The sequence below is a fragment of the Electrona antarctica genome (genome assembly GCF_951216825.1).
Source record: "Electrona antarctica genome assembly, chromosome: 3".
Classification (NCBI taxonomy): domain Eukaryota; kingdom Metazoa; phylum Chordata; class Actinopteri; order Myctophiformes; family Myctophidae; genus Electrona; species Electrona antarctica.
The window spans coordinates 5,247,108-5,268,954 of record NC_136808.1 but is presented as its reverse complement, the minus strand read 5'-3'; the positions used below and the strand labels follow the sequence as shown (position 1 = coordinate 5,268,954).

Genomic DNA, 21,847 nt, shown 5'->3' with positions numbered 1-21,847 from the left:
GGTACTCATGGTTATCTTTCTTCAGCTCCTCTAGGGCAGTAAATCTCAAACTTGGGTCCCTTGGGCCCCCCTAAACCACCTGACCATGAGATGAAACGAGGGATTGTATGTGTCACTCATGCTGTGTTCAAAGCAACAAGCAGTAAGTGACGTGTCAACATTACGTCCCCTTATCTCTAAACTTATTTGCCATTTTTTACTATTTTAAAACATTTTAAAATAGTACAAATAGCCGATCTACAAGCTAACAACGTGTCAATGTAGATTGGCTAGTTGAACTATTTTGAAATGTTTTAAAATAGTAAAAAATACGTTTAGGGATGAGTAAGGGGTGGCGCAAGATGGAGCCCAGTATGCCTATTTGCTCAGACACTATGACATGAAATTATCCATTCATTGTCAATGGGAATTTAATGTTTGTGTATGACGAAAATCTACACTAATAGCTGAATATATAGGAGCCCTCAACACAAGGACATGGAAGATTATGTCACAGGGGTTTGGCCCTCTGATGCCGGGAACTAGGCCATCCTCAAAGCAGCCCAACAGGCACAGTCTTTATATACAGTAAAAGTAAAGCAGTTTTTTCTTTTTGTATTTTACATTTTTACAGTGGATTACCCTTACATATTTCAGTAAATGTAGGTCTCAGTTTGATTTCTTACAGGTTGAGAAGTGTCCAGTTCAGAAGAGGGGACAGAGAACTCTGTTTGGGGGCCTGCAGAGATGTGTTTGTGGGTTCCACTCTGCAAAGGTAATCTTAATCACATGAACCCTATTAGCATCCTTATCGGGCATAATTATCATAATATTGGCAAACATTTGCTGAAAATAGCAGATCTAGATCAGATCAAGAGGGAGGCAGTATCTTGCGTTGGTCCTACAGGGTATTAAACCCATTATGACCTGAGATCAGATTCAAAAAATGTCTTCTACATCCTGACAGTTTTCTGAAAAAGCTATGTTTCTATGTCAGTGGTTCTTCGATTTTTCAAAAATAGCAGATCTACAAGCTCTTAGCGCGCCACTTGGTGGCACGCTATGAGCTTGTAGATCTGCTATTTTTCAATAGCTAAAGCATAACATAATGCTAACACCAAAAGGGGTTCCCGCCCAAAATGGATTAGCCTGCTATGCCTGTGGCTGCTGGTCTCCCCATTCTTCCTCCTATCATCAGCATCATCATCATCACCATCACCAGTTTGCGTTCTTTTTCAGTCTACAGTAGGCCTACACCAAGTCTTTTCATAAAAAAATAGCAGATCTACAAGCTCATAGCGCGTTGAGCTTGTAGATCTGATATTTGTGGTGAATGTTCCCCCCCAGAATATAATGCTGGGGTTTATGTGGTTAAACGCCTGTCCTTTAATGCAAACATTCTCTCCAGTTTTCCTTGTATTACTTGTACTTTGGGGGGAAAGGTTAACATATTTACGTACAGTTAATGACAAAAACGTTATTTACGGAAATTACGGGGGTGACCAGTGTGAGAATCACTGGCCTACCGTATATACATTATTTGTTGTCACAATGTTGAATACCCTGTGGTGTTTGAAATGTATTGATTAGAAAGTATTTACTTTTCATGCAGTTGAACACCTAGTTTTTACTTAATGAAAGATGATATACTTAGATTACTTAAATGTAACATACCATGCATTCCTCTTATTCCTCTATTTCCCTGCTCGACTATAGTACATTACTGTTCAATGAGTTATTTGCTGTAAATTATCGGGACATTGTTCTGAGAATATCTTGTTTGTTCTCCGTTGGAGGGGAGATAAGTTCAGGTTTGATCATTTTCAAGATGTTTATTCCATCTCATACAGAGATTAAATAAAAAAATAACAAGTAATATAAAGTGTGTAGATGTATCATAATGGCAGCATTTGTTAGAATGAAAATGTGTTCCAAACCAAGATGAAACCATGTGAAAAGGGTACCATTTGTTCTTACACCATCATGGCAATAGAGGGTATGCGCATGCATAAAGTGAATGGCAGATCGAGTGGCAAATCGAGTGGCAAAGTTAATTTAATGTTGTTTAAAGTAATGTAATGCAATCAAATAGGACTTTTCTGTGTGGATGTATGGGCTGACAAGGCCAGAAAGTAGTTTTTTGTCACTCAGTAGGCGTTCCCGCATAACTTCTGGTTTATGATGATGTCACGCGCATACCCTCTATTGGATGATTTGAGGCATTTTGTTCCAAAAATGTGTTTTGCAAAAATCCACCTGTTGGTGGCGCTATAACAGGCCAATGTGAAAAGGGTGGGATAGCCTAGTAGGAAAGTCTGTGAAAGATTTCACGTAAATTGCACGCTGCGTTCATGATTTGAGGCTTTTTGTTTCAAAAGGGCCAATCCTGCAAAACTTTGAATGTTATAGCCAATTAGGATGGAATAATGGAATATGAAATATCGGACAGATCCATCTTGAACACATGACTATAGAGATAGTGTGTAACGATTTGCAGGATTTTTGGACAGAATCTGGAGGAGTAAAATCAAAATGTGTTTTTGAAAAGTGGGCCTCCTGGTGGCGCTATAACAGGCCATTCATCGTTGGCATCCAGGGAGTATGTGCATGTGGCATCGACTGGATTAACGGTGCCAGAGATTAGCTGTTCACAGACGGGCGGGCGGACGGACAGACGGAGTGCAAAACATACTCTCTCCCCATGCCTTCAGCCTGGTGGAGAAAATAATATACAGTGAAATACTGATCTGCAACACTTACAGACTGACACAGAGCGGCCTTTTATACACCCCACCCTCAGGTGCTACCATCCACACAGGGTTGCTCTGTGGATGGTACAGAACCCCCTCAATACAGAACCCAACAACAATGAATGGTAAATGGTGCATTTATATAGCGCCTTTATCCAAGGCGCTTTACATAGATTGTGCATTACATTCACCCATTCACACGCACATTCATACACCGATGGCGGCGGAAACCATGCAAGGCACCAACCAGCACATCAGGAGCAATTAGGGGTTCAGAGTCTTGCTCAGGGACACTTTGACACTAACTCTGGGGGAGCCCGGGTTTGGACTGGCAGCCTTGTGGTTACCATCCTGCCACTCTACCTCTGATCCACCGCCGCCCCGGTGGGGCAATATACAATGTTTTACTGTGTATCCCCTGACATAATTGCACGCACTGTATACTGTATCTGCTTCCAAAGTCCTATAACATGATATATGGAGATTAACAGGACCCTCTGTTAAGTTCTAAGTCTATTCACAGAAAATGGCTCATATAGCTCACAAAATGTTTCACTGCGATAAGTTGTGAGCTTGTAGATCTGCTATTTTCAGCAGATGTTTGCTGATATTATAATATGCCCGATAAGGATGCTAGGGTTCATGTGATTAAGATTACTAAGATTACCTTTGCAGAGAGGAACCCACGAACACATCTCTGTAGGCCCCCAAACAGAGTTCTCTGTCCCCTCTTCTGAACTGGACACTTCTCAACATGTAAGAAATCAAACTGAGACCTACATTTACTGAAATATGTAAGCATATAATCCACTGTAAATCTTTAAAATACAAAAAAACTGCTTTACTTTTATATAAAGACTGCGCCATTTGGGCTGGTTTGAGGATAGCCAATAGTTCCCGGCATCAGAGGGCCAAACCCCTGTGACATAAGCTTCCATGCCCTTGTGTTGAGGGCTCCTATATTCAGCTATTAGTGTAGATTTTCACAAACATTCAATTCCCATTGACAGTGAATGGATAATCTTATGTCATAGTGTCTGTGTAGTGTTTTACGTCATGATGATATACAATGATAAGAGCACCCCTCACTTCACAAGTGACGGGTGTGATTTTTATTATTATTTTTAGAAGGCATCTGCAACATAATGACAACAGATTGTTATATGCTGGCATAGCCAGTATATACTGTACCTAATTACTGTCTAAATGTGACTATACTACCTGTGTGCATTAACATACACATTTGCAACACCATTTTTTTAAATGTTAAATATACAGTTGCAACACCAACCATTCAACCTGATTGTACCAGACGCCCTGAGGGCGAGGTTGAGTGCACGCATCCGCCTGGGTGACGGCAGGCTGCTGGGCGAGCACTGGCGCTTTGGCATGGGGGGGTCAGATCAACATAATGGAATGAATTCTGTAAAGGCCATATATGGAGCGTGTCTTGAGTGTATAGGGTTTGATGAGGTCAGATGGAATGGAATATGGAATGTCAGAACAAGCAGAACAGGTCAACTCCATATATGGAGATCGAAAGGTGGCAGCAGGGGCAGTGTCTTGAGTGTACAGGGTTTGATGATTAATTCATTTTAGTTACACTGTTTTTTAAATAAACATTTTCATGGAAAAAAAAGAGAATCGTGTGAGTATCGTGATCTCAATTATTGTGTAGGAAATGGAGATTCACATTTTGAGAATCATGCAGCACTATCACATTATACCTCGATTTAAACATACTCTTTGCTTACATCATCTCACCGAATAACTTGATCGATCTCAACCACCAACTAATATGGTTGCTGACTCCGTCCCAGTCAGCAGTTAAAAACTGCTGTTAAAAACAATGATCAGCTATCATCAGCCACATGAAAGACAAGGCGGTGTTGACAGATATGGGTGTAACAATACCGATACCCCAAGTCAAGTGACAACCCCAGCACCCTACACAGACTCCCTCACTGTCATAAGAGTGTCACTCGGGCCTGGGCTGGTAGGTGCCAGTGTGTTGCAGGTTTGAGTCCCGATCGCGACGAACTTTGCCGTCTTCCTCTCCCATCTCTCCCCGTTTCCTGTCTACCTACTGTACTTCCATCAATAAAGGCAAAAAAGCCCCAAAAATCTTTAAAAAAAAAGAATAAGTAAAATAAGAGTGTCACTTGGCAATCTCAAGCATTGTTGTATACTACCAAGTAAGATCTTCACTCCTTGCATGTAACAAGTAGCGTTGCTGATGACCTACCTCATTTCTCTATTTTTCAACTCATCTCACCGTTATGTGCATTAAAGAAAAGCATGAACCGCTAAATTGAGGATGTTTATAACATAAGCCTTTACTACATCCTGCGGCACCTGACTTTACCAACAACTACTGTATGCCAGGAATCGATCCCCTTTATGGACTTTACTAACATGTATGCCTGGATCCTCTTTTGGGACTTTAGTTCTGCCTTCATCAACATTGTTGCAGTGTTCCACAACAGTCCCAATTAGCCATTCACATCCCCCAATCCCAGTTGTGTTGGAGAATGTTTTGCAATGCTCCACTTAAAGTTTAAGTGGTTTAAGTCTTAAACGTTGTTGGTTGACTAAAGTTCACCTTCTCAAACCATGCACTTTTTTTTCTATGTCAAGGACCCCTAACAATATATGTAATTGGCCGCCGACCCCCATCTGAAAATAATGTTGTTGGGGGCTCCCCCAGAAGCAAAGATTTGAGTTAAAAATGTTCGCTCTGAAATAATAAAGACATTGTGTTAATAATTAGTGACTGAAACGGTTCCAAATGTGATGGAGACCAGATCCCAACCCTATGGGAAACTATAGTTTTCAAAGAGTCTTTTGCATCGTTTTAAAGTGATCTGGGGGGTGGGGGGGAGGAATTCTCTTCAGATGTGTTAATAAAGACACTAATTTTGAAGATTTGCACCACATTTTCATGATATGAGCTTGTAGGTCTGCTATTTTTCAATCGCTCAGTTCTATATTATTTGGGACATGTTCCATGTCCTATTATGTTATGTTTGGTGGTTGCTGTATAATGAAATGTATCCAGAGTTGTTTGCTCACTTTGCTGTCCATTTTGATGGATGTTTAAAGAGCAGATGTTTCAAGTTATTCAGGCTGTTAGCATATTCATTTCAAATAATCTGTTTCACAGGTAAAAATAAATGCAAAAATGTAAATTTCACACACTAATTTATTTACAATAACTCTACAAATGTATAAACAGTATAATATCAGGCAACAGCTAAATAGATGCAAACAATGTAAATTTCACACAATAAAAACAATATAAAAGTATTTACAAAGATATTTACACATATTTACAAGTCTCCAGGGCATCAAGGCGTCACTCTAAAGCCCAAACCACACCAAAGGGTCGGGTCGGGACAAAACCAAGGTCAACCACTGCAATGAGTTGCATTAATGTGGTTGACCTTAACGCATTTTGGGCGGGAACCCCTTTTGGTGTTTTAAACATTGTTATAATTTAGCTATTGAAAAATAGCAGATCTACAAGCTCATAGCGCGCCACTCGGTGGCGCGCTACGAGCTTGTAGGTCTGCTATTTTTGAAAAATCGTGAAAATATTTATTTCAGAAAACTGGAGGATTTAGAAGATTTTTTTTTAATTTTTGAGGTCAGGCCTAAATGGGTTAAAAACCGTCCCGACTCGACTCTTTGGTGTGGTTTGGGCTTTAGTGGTAACTACCCTTCCGCCGGGCGAGTTCTGCGACGTCTTGTCCATTGAACCATTGTCCATTGTCTTTTAGGGAGGATGAATCCACCCTAAACATACACCTCTCTCAAAACGTCGTCCCACTTGAAGTTCACCACAGTCTGCCTCGGCTTCCTCCTCGCCACCCTAGCCCTAGGAGGAACGGGTGACTCGAGAGAATCAGACTCAGAATCAGGTATGATTATTATGAGTCTGATTCTCTCGTGGGTCTCCCGTTCGAACTCCTGCACCTGTGTAGAAAAGAAAAAAGAAAATGGGTTAGTTTATATTGTTGTTAAGAAGCTGTTGTGATTTTATGTGTTTACATATACTTATATATCGTTGCTGTCAGGAGGAAACCACCTAACTCCATTTTTGATTTGATTTGATTTTTTTTGTATTATATATAAATCAGTGCTATTGAACTAGCATATTGAAATCTAGCTATTGACGCTAGAATTACGTCTGTGTCGTTTTGAAAATATTGAACCAATGGAAAGTAGTAAAAAACCCACTTTGGACAAAACCTCTCGACTCCATTGGACCCTCAAACTGTATGCTAAAGCAACTAACTCCACCACCTCTCCCCCTCTCATGCAAGTAATCACATGCCAATGTAACTAACGTATTATTAATGAAACACTCGTACCTGAACTTGAGGGTTAAATGTGACTCTCTTCACAGGCTTCTTGGAGCTGCTGCGACCACGGACTGTCTCCAGAGTGCCGTATCCCTCGTCGTTTACTGCAACCTGGCAGAAGAGAATAGTGTTAACCATTTTAATACTTATTTCAGATTAACTACAATATTTCATTTAAAGTAGAGCTGGTAGTAAAACAAAAAGATATGGTTACAAAAAATACATTTTTTATCAAAGAGCTTGAGAGACGGGGAAACCCCAGTTACTGAACAAACACTCTAATTAGAGTATAGGTAAATAGGTAGTAGGCCTATAGGCTTCTTGTATTTGATGATGTAGAGTAGACTAGAGCTACACAATAGTGTTCTGGTCCTGTGCATATGTTGCACATCATTCACACCAAGTAAGCCTATCACATTTCTATTGCATCTCTACTTTTTGTGGCAAAAATGAAGGCCTGCATGAGAGGTGACCAACAAATACATAACAATCTTATATTTTGACCGTTAAGTGAATGGTCATTATAAAGTTAAGCTCATAAATGTCATTCCATCCTGAGACGATTTAAACAGTTGTTAACTGTAGTAGACCTACTGCATGTATAAAATATGATACTAGAGCATCAGGCCCCATAGAGCCACACTGGCACTGCTATTATTGTATAGGTGCAATGCTCACTGGACACCCTTTTGGATATAAAGAGGTTTACGCATTGATTAGGCCATTAAGGGTGCTGTTAGGTAAATAGTAAATAGTGCATTTATATAGCGCCTTTATCCAAGGCGCTTTACATAGATTGTGCGTTACATTCACCCATTCACACAACGATGGCGGAGGAGACCATGCAAGGCACCAACCTGCTCATCAGGTGTGATTAGGGGTTCAAATGCTCAAGGACACTTCTAAAGTTAACACAAAGTTAACACTTTTTGAAGATTATTAAAAAACAGCTGTCTGCTTGTATATCTGCCATTTTTGAATAGCCAACATAAAATTGACACAAATGCTTTCCCGGTGGTACATTTCGACCTTTAAAGGTTCTCGCAAACATGAAGAAAGAGGTGACAATAATGAATTTAATTTATGATCCATAGGAGTCTACCAGCACCAACCACCTGGAGGAGTCTGACATTGACCTGCTGACTGAGGAAGGACATGGCAATTCTACACAGATAGTGGTAGGTGAATATTGTAGTACAGTGCAGTACCCTATTTATGAGCAGTTAGAGCAGAACTTACACCCAAGTCTAGAGTCTAGACCAGTGAATCTCAACCTGTGGGGTTGACACTGGTGGGCTGTGACGATACTGCAAGTGGGGCGTTATATGGAATCCCACCGCAGCTCCAAGTGGGGCGTTATATGGAATCCCACCGCAGCTCCAAGTGGGGCGTTATATGGAATCCCACCTCTGCTCCCGGAAAACCCTGCTGTGATTGGCCCGTTAGTCGCTGTGATTGACTGGGAGCCAATCAGACACATTGTAAGGCGGGTCCTGGAGCTTTGGTGGGATTCCAAATTGCGCGCAAGTGGGCCCCCGAATATTTGGATCTTTTTCTTTTTTAAATTACCATTCAAATAAACATGCTCTGAGAATGCACCCATCTACATTTATGGACCAATGGACTTCTATAAGTTACTGTCCACCACTGGCTTCAACAACAGAGTTTTCGTTTGACAGGAGACAGGACACTGATCACATCTACTATACATCTGAAATATACGGCTCAGGAGACCCTGCCAGCAGAGAGCTGTGGGTGGACATCGATGTGATGGAAGAGGGCAGCTGGAAGGTCCATATAGCTTCCTGTCCACCACCCGCAGACAAGGTAAGGTAAGGTAAGGTACATTTTATTTATAAAGCGCCTTTCAAAACAAATGTCACAAGGTGCTGTACAATAAATAAAATGAAATAAAACAAGAGCATCACATAGATCAACAATAAAACGACAATGCAATACAGTAGAGTAGTGATAAAAAATATAAACGTGCAGTACAGTACATAGATATAGACAGTATTACAAACCAAAGTGTTTACGAAACAAATGGGTTTTTAGCAGCTTTTTGAAGGTATCGACAGATTCTGCCCTCCTTAGGGAAATGGGTAATTCATTCCATAAGGTAGGGGCTACAACCGCAAAAGCTCTATCGCCTTTAGTTTTTAATTTTGTTTCAGGAACTTTAAGAAGGTCTTTACCTGAAGACCTGAGTGTTCTGACATTTGCAAGCAGCGGTATGGACTCTGTTCATGAGATTCGTTTGAATAGTCTTTATTTCTGTGTATAAAGTGGCCAATGGAGGAATACATGAGAAAAGTGAAAATGTATAGAAGGCAAGATTGGAAGCGTCGCAATCTTAATTCAGGGAATCTATTTTACTTCCCAACTGAATAGAACAAAGACACACTGGGACTGAACTCAATACTTGTGTGTATTTTCCTTATACTGTATCTGCACATTGTGAGAATTATAAATCATTAAAATGTGTTGAGGGATAAGGTACAGTGTAATAATTTGTTTAAGTCCAGAATATCAGATGGAACCAATAACCATACAATTCCACGGTCATGAAATGGTTTATATCCATTGTGTTTTCACGCCCTACAAAATAACTTAGGGTGACATGTGTGCATGTGTGTGTGCATGTGTGTGCTTTCCTTGACAGGTTTCATTTACACAGGCGACATCATCCATATGATGCTAACAGCCACTCAGTATATTGCACCTCTGATGGCGAACTTTGACCCCAGCCTATCCCAAAACTCCACTGTGCTTTACTGTGACAACGTTAAGATTAATTTAATACATACGGTACGTTAATGGGAAGACCAACGTTGAAAGCAACCCACAGAAGACATACATTTGTACTGTACAGGGAGATGCTGTAGTGTACACAGTCAAAACAAAGTGAAAATTCTTCCATTCTCAGCGTTGAATGAACACCTCATATAATTTGTTGTTTGCAGTGTTGCACTCTGGAAACAGCAGATATACAAGCTCACAGCGCGTTGTGCTGTGGAGTGCTGTAGACTAGTAGATTGGCTTGTAGTACAGTAGGTTGTGTATTGTCAGTGTGCGACACCGAAAGCAAATTCCAGCTTGAGGGTTGTGATGTGTATAGGTACACAAGCTTGCATTTCATAGCATGTTGCATGCTGTCACTGTTGGGCAGAAACCTTGTATCTCCAAACTGCAACTTTATTTTTTTGTCATTTAATGCCCTACTTCATCATACAAGATAATTGTCAAGCAAAAGTAGTGGAAATAGCCGATCTACAGTACAAGCTCGCAATGGGTTGCATAATTAGATCGGCCATTATTCACAATTTCGGAACATTTCCAATTCCATTCAATTTCCTGAAAAAGGTTTTGACATAGTTTCACGTTCCACCTGGCAGCGACGACGTGTACTGATATTGTGGACAAGTTCACTGTACAGTAGGTGTGCTTTAATTCAATTCATGCCTTTTCAAAGGATATATTCACAACTTCACAAGGGCCTTGGACAGTATCAGATGACCATTAATGAAGAAAAATAAGCATTAATAATGAAAAAGCAGCATCAAATTTATTTAACCCTTGAACACTGATTTTTGGTTTTTGGTGTGTGTGTGTGTGTGTGTGTGTGTGTGTGTGTGTGTGTGTGTGTGTGTGTGTGTGTGTGTGTGTGTGTGTGTGTGCGTGCGTGCGTGAATGTGTGCGTGCGTGCGTGCAGGCAGGCGTGCGTGCGGCGTGAGAGAGAGAGATACTGTTAACAGCTGGAAATAAAGGATGCAAGTGATATGGGTGAGATGCTACCTCTACCCAGTAAGTCATCTTTACTAACAGTTCAGATTGTGGGTCTTCAACATGTGGTCCGGGACACTCTGATCGAGTTTCTACAGGGGGGCAACCAAATCTTTTTTTCCCCTTTTTTTTCCTTTACATTCACTTGAACCATCCACGTCTATTGAACCAGACGTCCACAAACACAACACCAGAGGCAGCTCCACAAATCATGTTCAACACAGATTTGGCTCAAACAAGGGGTTAAATTTGTTCTACTGCTATGCCACCAAAATGTGGAATGCCCTACCAACAGTCATAAAAAAGTCATTGTATATTATTATTATCTGTCAAATGTTTCTATGAATTGAATACTCAGGACCCCAATGGAAACAAGCCATTTCTCTGGCGAGGACCCATATTTACAAATGAGATGAGGATCAAATGTATTTGCTATGCTCTTATATCATTTTATTGGTTCGGTTATGTTAATTATTTGTGTGTTTGTGTATTGTGTTTATGTTGTATATTTTCAGTGGACCCTAAGGCTAGAAAGCTTGTAAATTGTATGAGTATGAGTGAGCATTTTCCTTTTTTATATACCGGTATATATAATTAAAATTATCTTCAAATCTTATTGGAAGTGATTTCTGTTCTGAACTATGTCAAGAAACAGCCATGATTTAATGATTATGGGAGCGTGCTTAGATTGAACCGTTATAGAAAAGTTTTTATTCATGGGGAAATCCATACTGGGAGAATGGGGGGGGGGGGGGGGGGGGTCATCTCTGTGCTTCAACAGCAGAGGTCACTGTGTCCAAAGCCTTATATGTTGGGACCCACCTCTATGGTTGGGACAGAGGGCAGCTGTCTGGGATAATTTCTATTCCACAATGAGAATTCTCTGCAATTCATTGGTGGAATTGTTGTATTTTGTCTCCATATAAAGTAATTTAGGAGTCAGACGAAGCACTGTTTGTTTAGAATTGCATGGAATTGGACAATCTTATCGATAACAAAATATTCTTTAGTTTCGGGTGGTCCGTCGTCCGTGGCTCAAATGCCGAATAATAAATAATAATAATAACATCTGGGACTTATAGCGCTTTTCTTATACCCAAATTGACGATTTACACGTTACAAGAATAGATAAGAATAGATGTTTGTATTGAGTTGTACTTGAAATGTACTGTAATTCTGCAAACTGTTAATAAATCAATCAATCAATAATAGACCTTGATATGAAAAGGGTTGAATGAAAAAAAAAACTTGTATTATGGAAGTGAGTGACGTCATTATCAAGCGCTAAACGTGTCGCACGTTTGACGTCGCGTATCCCTGTTGTCAACTTTATCAGGAATCACTCGGTATAATCAACCATTGTATTCAACCTCAGGCGTCTGTTCTCAGACTGACAGCATGATTATATTCAAATAGCCGACGATTACATTATTATTATTATTATTAAATGACAACCACAGCCAATGTGGTGGCGTAGTGCCATACTGTAGCCTATGTGAGATTGAGTCAAAACAGCCCTGGACGTGATATTATGAACAGTTCGTGATTGACAACCTCCTGAGAGTCTGATACAGTCCCAGGCAGCACAGCAGCAGCTCTGATTGATCACCATGGGGAATGGAATGAACAAGGTAATAATGTACACTTTACAGCAGGCTGATGCAACGGGTTTTTTGTGTGTAAATGATCAAGTTGCATGTAAAGACTACTGTACTTTACTGTAGCCTACACACATTAAATATCACTGACAGTGTCAGTCCGTGTCTATAGTCTGTGTCCGACAGTTGGTCGAAGTGTTTTGTTTATTTGGTCTAAATAGGCGAAATGATATTTTAGGCTATAGGCCCTGCAGGCTACCTACTCTCTGTTTTGAGAGAACTTTATTGAATCCACGAGGGAAATTCAGTCGCCAAAGGCAGCACAGCATTTATTTATTTAAGCAACCTATTATATAGGTATATTTCTAAGTTCAATGAAAATATAGCTCTGGTCCATTAGAGCTATGGACCAGAGCTAATGAAAATATAAATAAATAATACATAACGAATCATAACCCATTATAAAGCATTTTAGGATTTATAAGGTCAAGTATAAAAGAAAATAATATTCGCCAGTTAGGCCTACATATTATGTAGGCCTAACTGGCTTATACCACTATAGTTATAACACTAAGAACTCACAATGCAATCATAACACATTTCACAGCCTTTTATGACTTATAGGGTCAAGTATAATACTTCATAACTATACTGATCACCCACAGACCTTTATTTTGGCCAGGATCAGAGTTTTATTATAATTATCATAATTAACATTATTAATTAGGCTACATAATGCATTATAATCACTGTTATAATGTATTATATTGTGATTATAAATCACTGTAAGTGGTTATTGGCGCTTTAAAATAAGCATTCAATTTATGTAAGAACACCACAAGAAGTTTATGCCGACATCTAATGAATGCATAAATGTTGTTACTTAAAAAAAAGTATATATTTTCATTAGAGGTACTAGTGCAGTTTTCAGAGTATTTAGTGCAGTCCTTGGAGGCCAGTGTTTGATGTCACGGCTCATGTATGACATCAGCAGGCCTACTGTGAATGGATACCGGAGAATTCGCCAGTTTACCACGTCGCCGCGGCAAAGTTTCTTCATCAATATCTTCATCGTTATGCTAACATGCTGTCTTCATCAGTGTAGTATGTAAAACTCACAGATGTTACAGTTAATTTCCAAAGTGATCAAATTATTTTGTGCAATTAAATTAATGATGATAAAAAGGTGAGAATACCAATGATAAGTAGGCCTACCATTTCAGGAATTGTTTACTAATGAATTACATTGTTTTGGTACTTTGGTGTTTAAACTTTTAGCATTCCTACTTTCTCTAGTGTTAACTCTAAACAACTATCCTCTCTCTCTCTCTCTCTCTCTCTCTCTCTCTCTCTCTCTCTCTCTCTCTCTCTCTCTCTCTCTCTCTCTCTCTCTCTCTCAATTCAATGCTATTTAAATGAAGGTGAAGTCAAACAAAAATGCACTAAATCGCAGCGAGTTGGTAAACTGGCGAGTTCTCTGGATACCCTGTGGATAAGGCCCCATGATGTAGCACTCATTTAGGACACACCAACTTGGGGGAGTTTAAGGACTCCAATTTTGGCATAAAAGAAAAGAGTAACAATGAGTCTCATCATGCATTAAGATAACTTTTTGGTCACAGACTGTCGATATAGGCTCATTTCCATTACGTCAACGGCTTTTTCCAACGTATCCTATACCACTAGTGGCTGGATTTGATGAAATATTATTTTATTTGTTGTATTTAGCATTTTGAATCTGGTAAAAGATCATCAAGATCAGTCAACAACATTACAACACAGCTGTATCTCTTCTCAACAACATGTCCTGAACACCATGCATGATTTATTTTGGCCGTGTATTTAGTGGAGGAGCTCAGAGCATGCTCGATTGATTTAGCTCTGCCGGCGACCTTCAGGGTTGCCACAGCGGCCAAATCCATATGGCCACCATTAACAGCCTATATAATGCAAAGATTTCATTATGCTTTAAGTAAGAGGGGCGACTGTGGCTCAGCCGGGTAGAGCAGGTCGTCCAATGATCCATGGGTCGGCGGTTCGAATCCCGGCTCCTCCTGTCTACATGTCGAAGTGTCCTTGGGCAAGACACTGAACCCCAAATTGCTCCCGATGTGCTGGTTGGTGCCTTTCATGGTTTCCGCTGCAATCGGTGTATGAATGTGTGTGTGAATGGGTGAATGTAATGCACAATCTATGTAAAGCGCCTTGGATAAAGGCGCTAGCCTGGCTAAAACGCCAGACTCAAATCACACTGTCGTGTGGTATTTGAGTCTGGAGATGCTGTGTATGGATCTTGTTTCCCGGGGGGCGGGTTCAAACATTTTCTCTTTGACACAATTGGTTAGATTGGTCAAAGGTCTCAAGCATTGAACGTCACTGTACCAAAGCCCGCCCATATTGCATACCGTGTCCCGATTGGCCACACCAGTTCTCTGGTGTAGGAAATGGGCGTACAATTGAGCCTCTCCAGACCGTAATCCGCCGGCAGGCAATTTTTTTTGCCAACGGCTGATTCGGTCTGGCTTATTAGCCAGGCTATAAAGGCGCTATATGAACCATTTACCAAGTAGCATGTGACATGTCAAATTAGGAGTTTTCATGATTCTGAATCCATTCCAAGCATTAGTTTTGCACATAAAACGCTCCTTGGTCTAAATTCGCCCATAGCCATAGCCCATAGCCACATTTGTGATCCCGTTTTTAGCCCAAGGAGTGTTTTTCATGCAAAACTAATGCTTGGAATGGATTCAGAATGATGAAAACCCCCTAGTTTGACACGTCACATGCTACATAAAAGCATAATGAAATGTAGACATTTTTTGCCTTATATCTATAGGCTGTTAAAAGGTGGCCATATGGATTTGGCCGCTGTGGCGATCCCGAAGGTCGCCAGCTCGGGCGCCCCCTAGATAAATCATTAGAGCATGTCCTTGACTATACTTCTGTTCAAGATTTGGCGCTGTTGGACGAATTAGCGCGGAATATCCCTAAACTCCTCAACTAATTGGTGTGTTGGGATGACTTCTTTCTTTCTTGCTCTGTAAAATCTTTAACTCACAGTGTACAAATGTAACCTAATGCACACTCTCAGGCAACTATTGACTCGGTGGTAAAAATAAATAAATCAATAAAAAAAACAATGAGAGAAGAAAAATCAGCACTTGCGCATGAGACCTGGGTTCAAATCCCGGGAAGGACATGAACGTTCCAGAGTCAGAACAGATTTAAAGCTCAAGTGATGAAGCTTATCACTTGAGCTTTAAATCCCTGTTCTGACTCTACCCGGAAATGCATTTCACAGTAGTTGTTCTGTTCGTACATATTTCTACTGTAATGGATTATTAACTGAATGCAACATGTCTGTGACTGCTTCTTCACAGGTTGTTGATGGGCTCTACCTTGGGAATATAAGCGGTGAGAAACAGACAATATGTTATTTAAGCTTTAACCCATTTTGACCTAAAATCAGATTCTAAAAATGTCTTCTACATCATGACAGTTTTCTGAAAAAGCTATGTTTCTATGTCAGTCGTCAGTCATTTTTCAAAAATAGCAGACCTACAAGCTCGTAGCGCGCCACTCGGTGGCGCGCTATGAGCTTGTAGATCTGCTATTTTTCAATAGCTAAAGCATAACATAATGCTAACACCAAAATGGGTTAATACACAGAAGAACCTTTTGCCAGAGAGACGGAAGAATGCTCGGAAAACCAATCCCAGTTGTGGAATAGCAATAGCTTTTATATTGTATATTGTATGTTTAAGCCAAATATTGAATAAGTATTTGCATATAAAAGTAATAAACCAAAGGCCACATTTAATGAATTTGTATTATATCATGTGTTGTTTGAAATAGGATATCTGTAGTCTGAAAGGCTCTGGATTGGATCTTGTAGTAATTGTGATTATATCAAATTGTAGTGTATCATATGCCATTACTTAGTCACATCGTAACAAAATCAATAAATGCAGTTTTATCACATTCATGTTACAGTACATAATCTGGACATTTTTGGTGATTTCCACTATTAAAAATGGCTGTTGGTGCTGTCATCCTCAGTGTGAATCACACATTAATAACCATGGATTTTACTGCATAGCTTGAAATAACTCAAGTGACATTTTGCACAAAAAAACGTATGATATTATAGATAATGACCTATCAATGGAAATGTGAATGGAATGACCGTAGGTGGAACTAGATATGGTCGAGGGATTGAAATTCAGTGAGAAGAATCTAGTGTGATCCGTCCCTCTCTTTTCCCCCCAGATGCAGAGAACAGAGAAAGTCTGTCTAGTAATGGCATCACCCACATCGTATCGGTGTACAACAATGCAAAGCCTGTGTTTGAGGTAAGTGGTAAAGTAAGGTCAGCTATAGCATTGCTTAATGTCCTTATGCCAGAGCACAATATGTCAAACTATTGGTTATTAGAAGCACAAGATTGTGTGTACATCCTTTAGCGCGCAATGCTTAGTACCACCACAGCAGCTCATTCATGTGTAATGTGTCCCTGTGGCCACATAGGGGCAGTCATGACTCATTGTTAGAACTGTTACTTACAGTAGATCCACCTGAAAACCCACCTGTTCGTTTGAAATAGCTTTCCCGAGATCTCAACTCTTTTAATACTTAGTACTTAGGTAGTAGTAGTAGTAGTAGTATAATTTCACCGTATGAAAAATATTCTCTATGAAGTTTTTCTCTTGGCAATATCGGTTGAGGGTGCAGTGGAGTAACTAAAAGTAGTTTTTTCCCGTGGAAAAATAATCCCCTTTTGGCCAAAAAGTATCTTTTATATGTGAGGTGGGGGGCTCAGAGTGCTTCCACTAAGGAAAGTAGGCTTTCTAATGACACAACCCGCCTTTGTATTGGTGAGAAGCAAAAACATTATTTGTATTTACGCTAAAGACGAGAGGATGGTCTGCATTTTTGCGAGCCCCGGAAGTCATCGGTAACATAGCTCTAAATGCAATGGCATTAGAGCTATGGAGTAATTCTGGTCTCTAATCTAACCACCTCCCCCTGGCCAGCCTGATGGAGGGGAAATGGAACTGGTTGGAATAACATGTTCTTTCCACACGCTACGTCCAACCGGGGAAACTCCCCCCTGTCAGTAAAGAACGCATGCATTGAAGAAAGCATGAGGTCAGTGCGTTGCTCTCCCCAGGTTGGCAGAGGGAGTGTAGAGCCCAGGATTACATTAGATAGTTGACACTGGGTTAGAAAAATGGGTTAGAAAAATCACGGGACCATTGGTGTACCTCATACTCAATTCATTGAGACATTTAATAACATACAAATAAACAGTACTATGCAAAAACATCATATAAACGGTTAGAAATCTAAAATAAATTTACAGTGGGGGGTGGGGGCTTTGACCTTTTACTGGGGCCAGTTGTAATGGAGAAGAGCAGCCCTTCAGTTGGCATGCTTGTAGTTGGCAAATATGCAACCATAATTAATTCAACAAACCTACAAACAATTCATGACAGTGGTTCAATAGACATGTTGTACTGTATCGTTTAACCCATTCTTGGCGGGAACCCCTTTTTGTGTTTATGTTGTACTTTAGCTATCGAAAAAATAGCAAAAATGTGAATGCAGGGCTTGACGCTTAGCATTTTTCCAAGTAGCACATGTGCTACTAAGTTGAAAAATCTAGTAGCACACAAATTATTTTAGGAGCACGATGAAAAGTTAGCAAATGTGTTTTTGAGGGGCGCTACTGCGCTAGCCCCTCATATATACAGCTTTAGTCCCCACACGTCTCAATATTTGTCATTGACAATGAACGGAGAAATTAGGTCAAAATTCTGCTAAATATGACATAAATTAAACATCAAAACATTAAACGCCATTGACATTGAAAGGAAAATTTACGTCATATGTAAACGAGCAAATCAGCTAACCAATCACAGGCAACAGGCATTCTGATTGGCCAGTATGAGATGATTCATGATGATGTATGATGATAAGAGTGCCCCTCACTTCACACATGTGTGATTTTTCTTTAATAAAGTGATATGAGGCAGGGGCGGGCAATATGGCAAAATATTATATCACAATATCTTTTCAGAAATGATCACAATATTGATATTCATCTGGATTTTTTTGTTGTTTTTATATAATCTATAGCCTAATAAATTTGTTTTTATGCTGATAGACTATTCGTTTTTTATGCGGATGGATGGATAGATAATCATCAATTCATTTCATGTTGCTCATGGACAGACAGACAATCCGTTTGTATCCTGCTGTTCTATCATGTGAGTGTGATATTCAGTGCAGAGGCTACTCGATGGTGAATTAGTATTGTGACATTCTCCTTGGCTTTGACTGCTTCAGTTCAAAACATCATACATATACACCTCGGCGTGGTGGAAGGAGGTGGTGGGGGGATCTTTGCCTTTTTTCCGTTGCTCGTTATGCAGGCCATTGACTAATAGTAATAAAATGATGTATCCAGCGGCAGCCAGGTGACAGGTCGGTCATTCGTATTGCGCTGCGCAGCCTGCGCACACTTTTGTAAGCGAGGTGCTAAGCAAGGGTTGTTTTGGTTATCAATCAATCCGTCCACTCCATGTGCGTGCGCACGTGCACTCTTTGCGTGCACGGCTGCACGCTGTTTCACCCACGTTTGGTAAAAGTTATATCGAGTGATGTTTGAACATTCCAAACTTTCCAAATAAGTTTAGTATTAAACGTGTCGGGGTCCAAGCAACTCCTTCTATGCTATCCTGCTGCGTTCGCTCCGCTGCTGACAGGGAAGAGAACTGAGCAGCCAGCAACACAGGGAGGGGCGGGGCGGTGGGAGCAAAGGGGACAGATCTTCAAATGAACGCTGCATTGAGCCTTGACACGTTGTTAGCTTGTAGATCTGCTCTTTTTGGCGAACGACACCGCCGTACTAAGAAATATAAATGTAGGTATAGAACCGCGACTATAGAATGTGCACTTGCCTTGTCTTTATCACGATTGAATGGTCAAATTCTGTAGTCGCACCGGTGCTACAAATTTAATTTTACAACTCGCACGGTGCTATTTTTAGTAGCATATGCGAGTACCTAGTCGCACTGTCGAGCCCTGTGTGAATGTGAATCTTTGAATATATATATATATTCTTTCAGAGCGAACGTTTTTAACTAAAATCTTTGCTTCTGGGGGGGTCCCTGGGACAACATATTTTCAAATATTGAGCACCACTGATACAGAAACATGAGATATTTCAGGATTTAGAAGACATTTTTTTTAAATTGACGTCAGGTCTAAATGGGTTAAGGTAAGGGTAAGTGATATTCTTTGGTTAAAAAGTTTAAAAAAAAGTAAACCGTTTAAATCACTATATTCTGATAGTAATCATTGCTATAGAGATAGATGTATAGATAGATATAATTAACAGAAATTACATTTTCAGGTAGCTGACAATCAGGAGAGAGTATCCATTTACCAGCTTAATTTATGTATTCCAGTTCCAATGTTGTCTGTTCATTTCTGTGTGACATCACTTTTGGATACAATTGGTATCCTGACCTGAAAAAAAATGCTTATTTTTTTGTTTCATAAAAAGCTGGAGAGGCCTGCGCTGAGGCTCAGCGGTCCAGGCACCGTGGCTGGTAGTCCAGTCTGGCAGTGTGCCGCGGGTTCGACTCCCGATCCCGACGGCCTTTACTGCATGTCACCCCCCAATGCCATCTCTCTCCCAATTTCCTGTCAGCCTATACTCAATACTAAATACTCATACTAAAATAAAATAAAATATATTTCTTTTTAAAAAGCTGGAGAGACATGGAGACCCCTGTTAATGAACAAACACTCTAGTAATGAGTACTATCACAATATAACAATACAATTTAACACAGGATTTTAACCAAAGAAAGTCACTTACCCTACCTTTCAGTCTTTGAGTCATCCTAACTATATATGAATTACACTTGGTAACAATATACATTAAAATTAACAAAATAACGTATGAATTAATTCATGATTGAAATTAGTATGGTTATTGCAAATCACTGGTCGTATTTGTCTGTGACATTCTTTGAGCTTATCATGATAGAGCTTATCATGATAAATCATGTTTTTGTTTGTTCTCTTGTTGAGCTCTATGTTCTTTTGTCTTTGTTGTTTTTCTTTCTTTTTTATTTGATGTAATCATGGTGATATAAAATGTATGGTTGGTAGCAGCATCAATTAGATGTTTTTTTGAGTGGTGCAAACCACTCCAACAACTGGCTTTGTACCCGTGTACCCGTGTTTGTTCGTACCAAAAAAACGAGCATGGTTGCTATGGTTAGCAACCAAAAAAACGAGCATGGTTGCCATTGCACCACTCAGTTCACACGGGTGTGATTGTTTTTTTTTTAATGATAGGGGCAGGTATAAATAAGATTTATCTTCTTCCTGCTCCTTTTCTTTTCTGGTATGGAATATGTAAAGAAATAAGTACAAAGTAAAATGAATATAATCATGTAAAACCATAACTGAAATGAAATAAATAAATATGAAATGAAATAAATCCAGTAAGATGTGCTTTAGGTATGAATAAGCTGAAATGAGGCAACGGCAGGATCAGCACTTTTAGGGACACATGTATGACATACACGTGTGACACATACACGTGTCATCAATGTTTCACTATTTCTCATAGTATAGTTTGTCGATTACCTTTAATGCCGTTATAAATGGTAATTTTTTCTTTTCTTTCTTTGAAAGCCCTTACATTTTCACTTCACCCCACCAAAATCATCAACGTGGATGTGGTGAATGTGAAGTACATTGCTTTTGAGTAGTCTGAGGGTCTTCAGAAGAAGGTCTTCTTCTAAAGAAGGTCCGGAGGGACCAAAACGTTGCATTATCAAAGGAAAATACTCATGTACCGAGCAGATACAGTGTGAAAATACTCATGTACCGAGCAGATACAGTGAAAATAGTCATGTACCGAGCAGATACAGTGAAAATACTCATGTACCGAGCAGATACAGTGAAAATACTCATGTACCGAGCAGATACAGTGTGCGGGTGCATTTTCATTCCTTTCATTGACCACTGGCCAGGCCTCTACGCAGTGCGGAAGCTTTTTCCTAGAGTAGTCTGACTCTGAAAGACTAGAAAAAGTGCTATATAAAGGCAGTCCATTTACCATTTAAATGTATATTGTTAATGTTTTTATCTGTTACAGGACATGACCTACCTATGTATCCATGCAGCTGATGCTTCCAGCCAGAACCTGTGAGTTTAACACACAGAGATTTCACTGTTGTCAATCTGAACACACTGTCTGTGAAGCCATCATGAGTCACCCAGTGTGGTTTCAACAACAGTGCAACAACACGTGTCCACCTTTAACCTCCAGATTGTGGTGCTATAGGAT

The 21,847-nt window shown here is 39.9% G+C and overlaps 1 protein-coding gene across 2 annotated transcripts in view; it reads left to right on the top strand.

The window, feature by feature from the left end:
- Positions 1–12,174: 12,174 nt before the first annotated feature.
- dusp22a (dual specificity phosphatase 22a) overlaps positions 12,175–21,847 on the top strand; it is a gene marked incomplete at its 5' end in the record, with an annotated part of 29,421 nt that continues 19,748 nt past the window's right edge. The window contains 4 exons of one of the 2 annotated variants that reach the window (XM_079496863.1): positions 12,175–12,507; positions 15,855–15,888; positions 16,744–16,826; positions 21,656–21,705. In XM_079496863.1, coding sequence (XP_079352989.1) covers positions 12,487–12,507; positions 15,855–15,888; positions 16,744–16,826; positions 21,656–21,705 — 188 coding nt within the window. Of the gene's footprint in view, positions 12,508–15,830; positions 15,889–16,743; positions 16,827–21,655; positions 21,706–21,847 lie in introns of those variants that run through there. The other variant, XM_079496862.1, reaches the window with a different exon arrangement.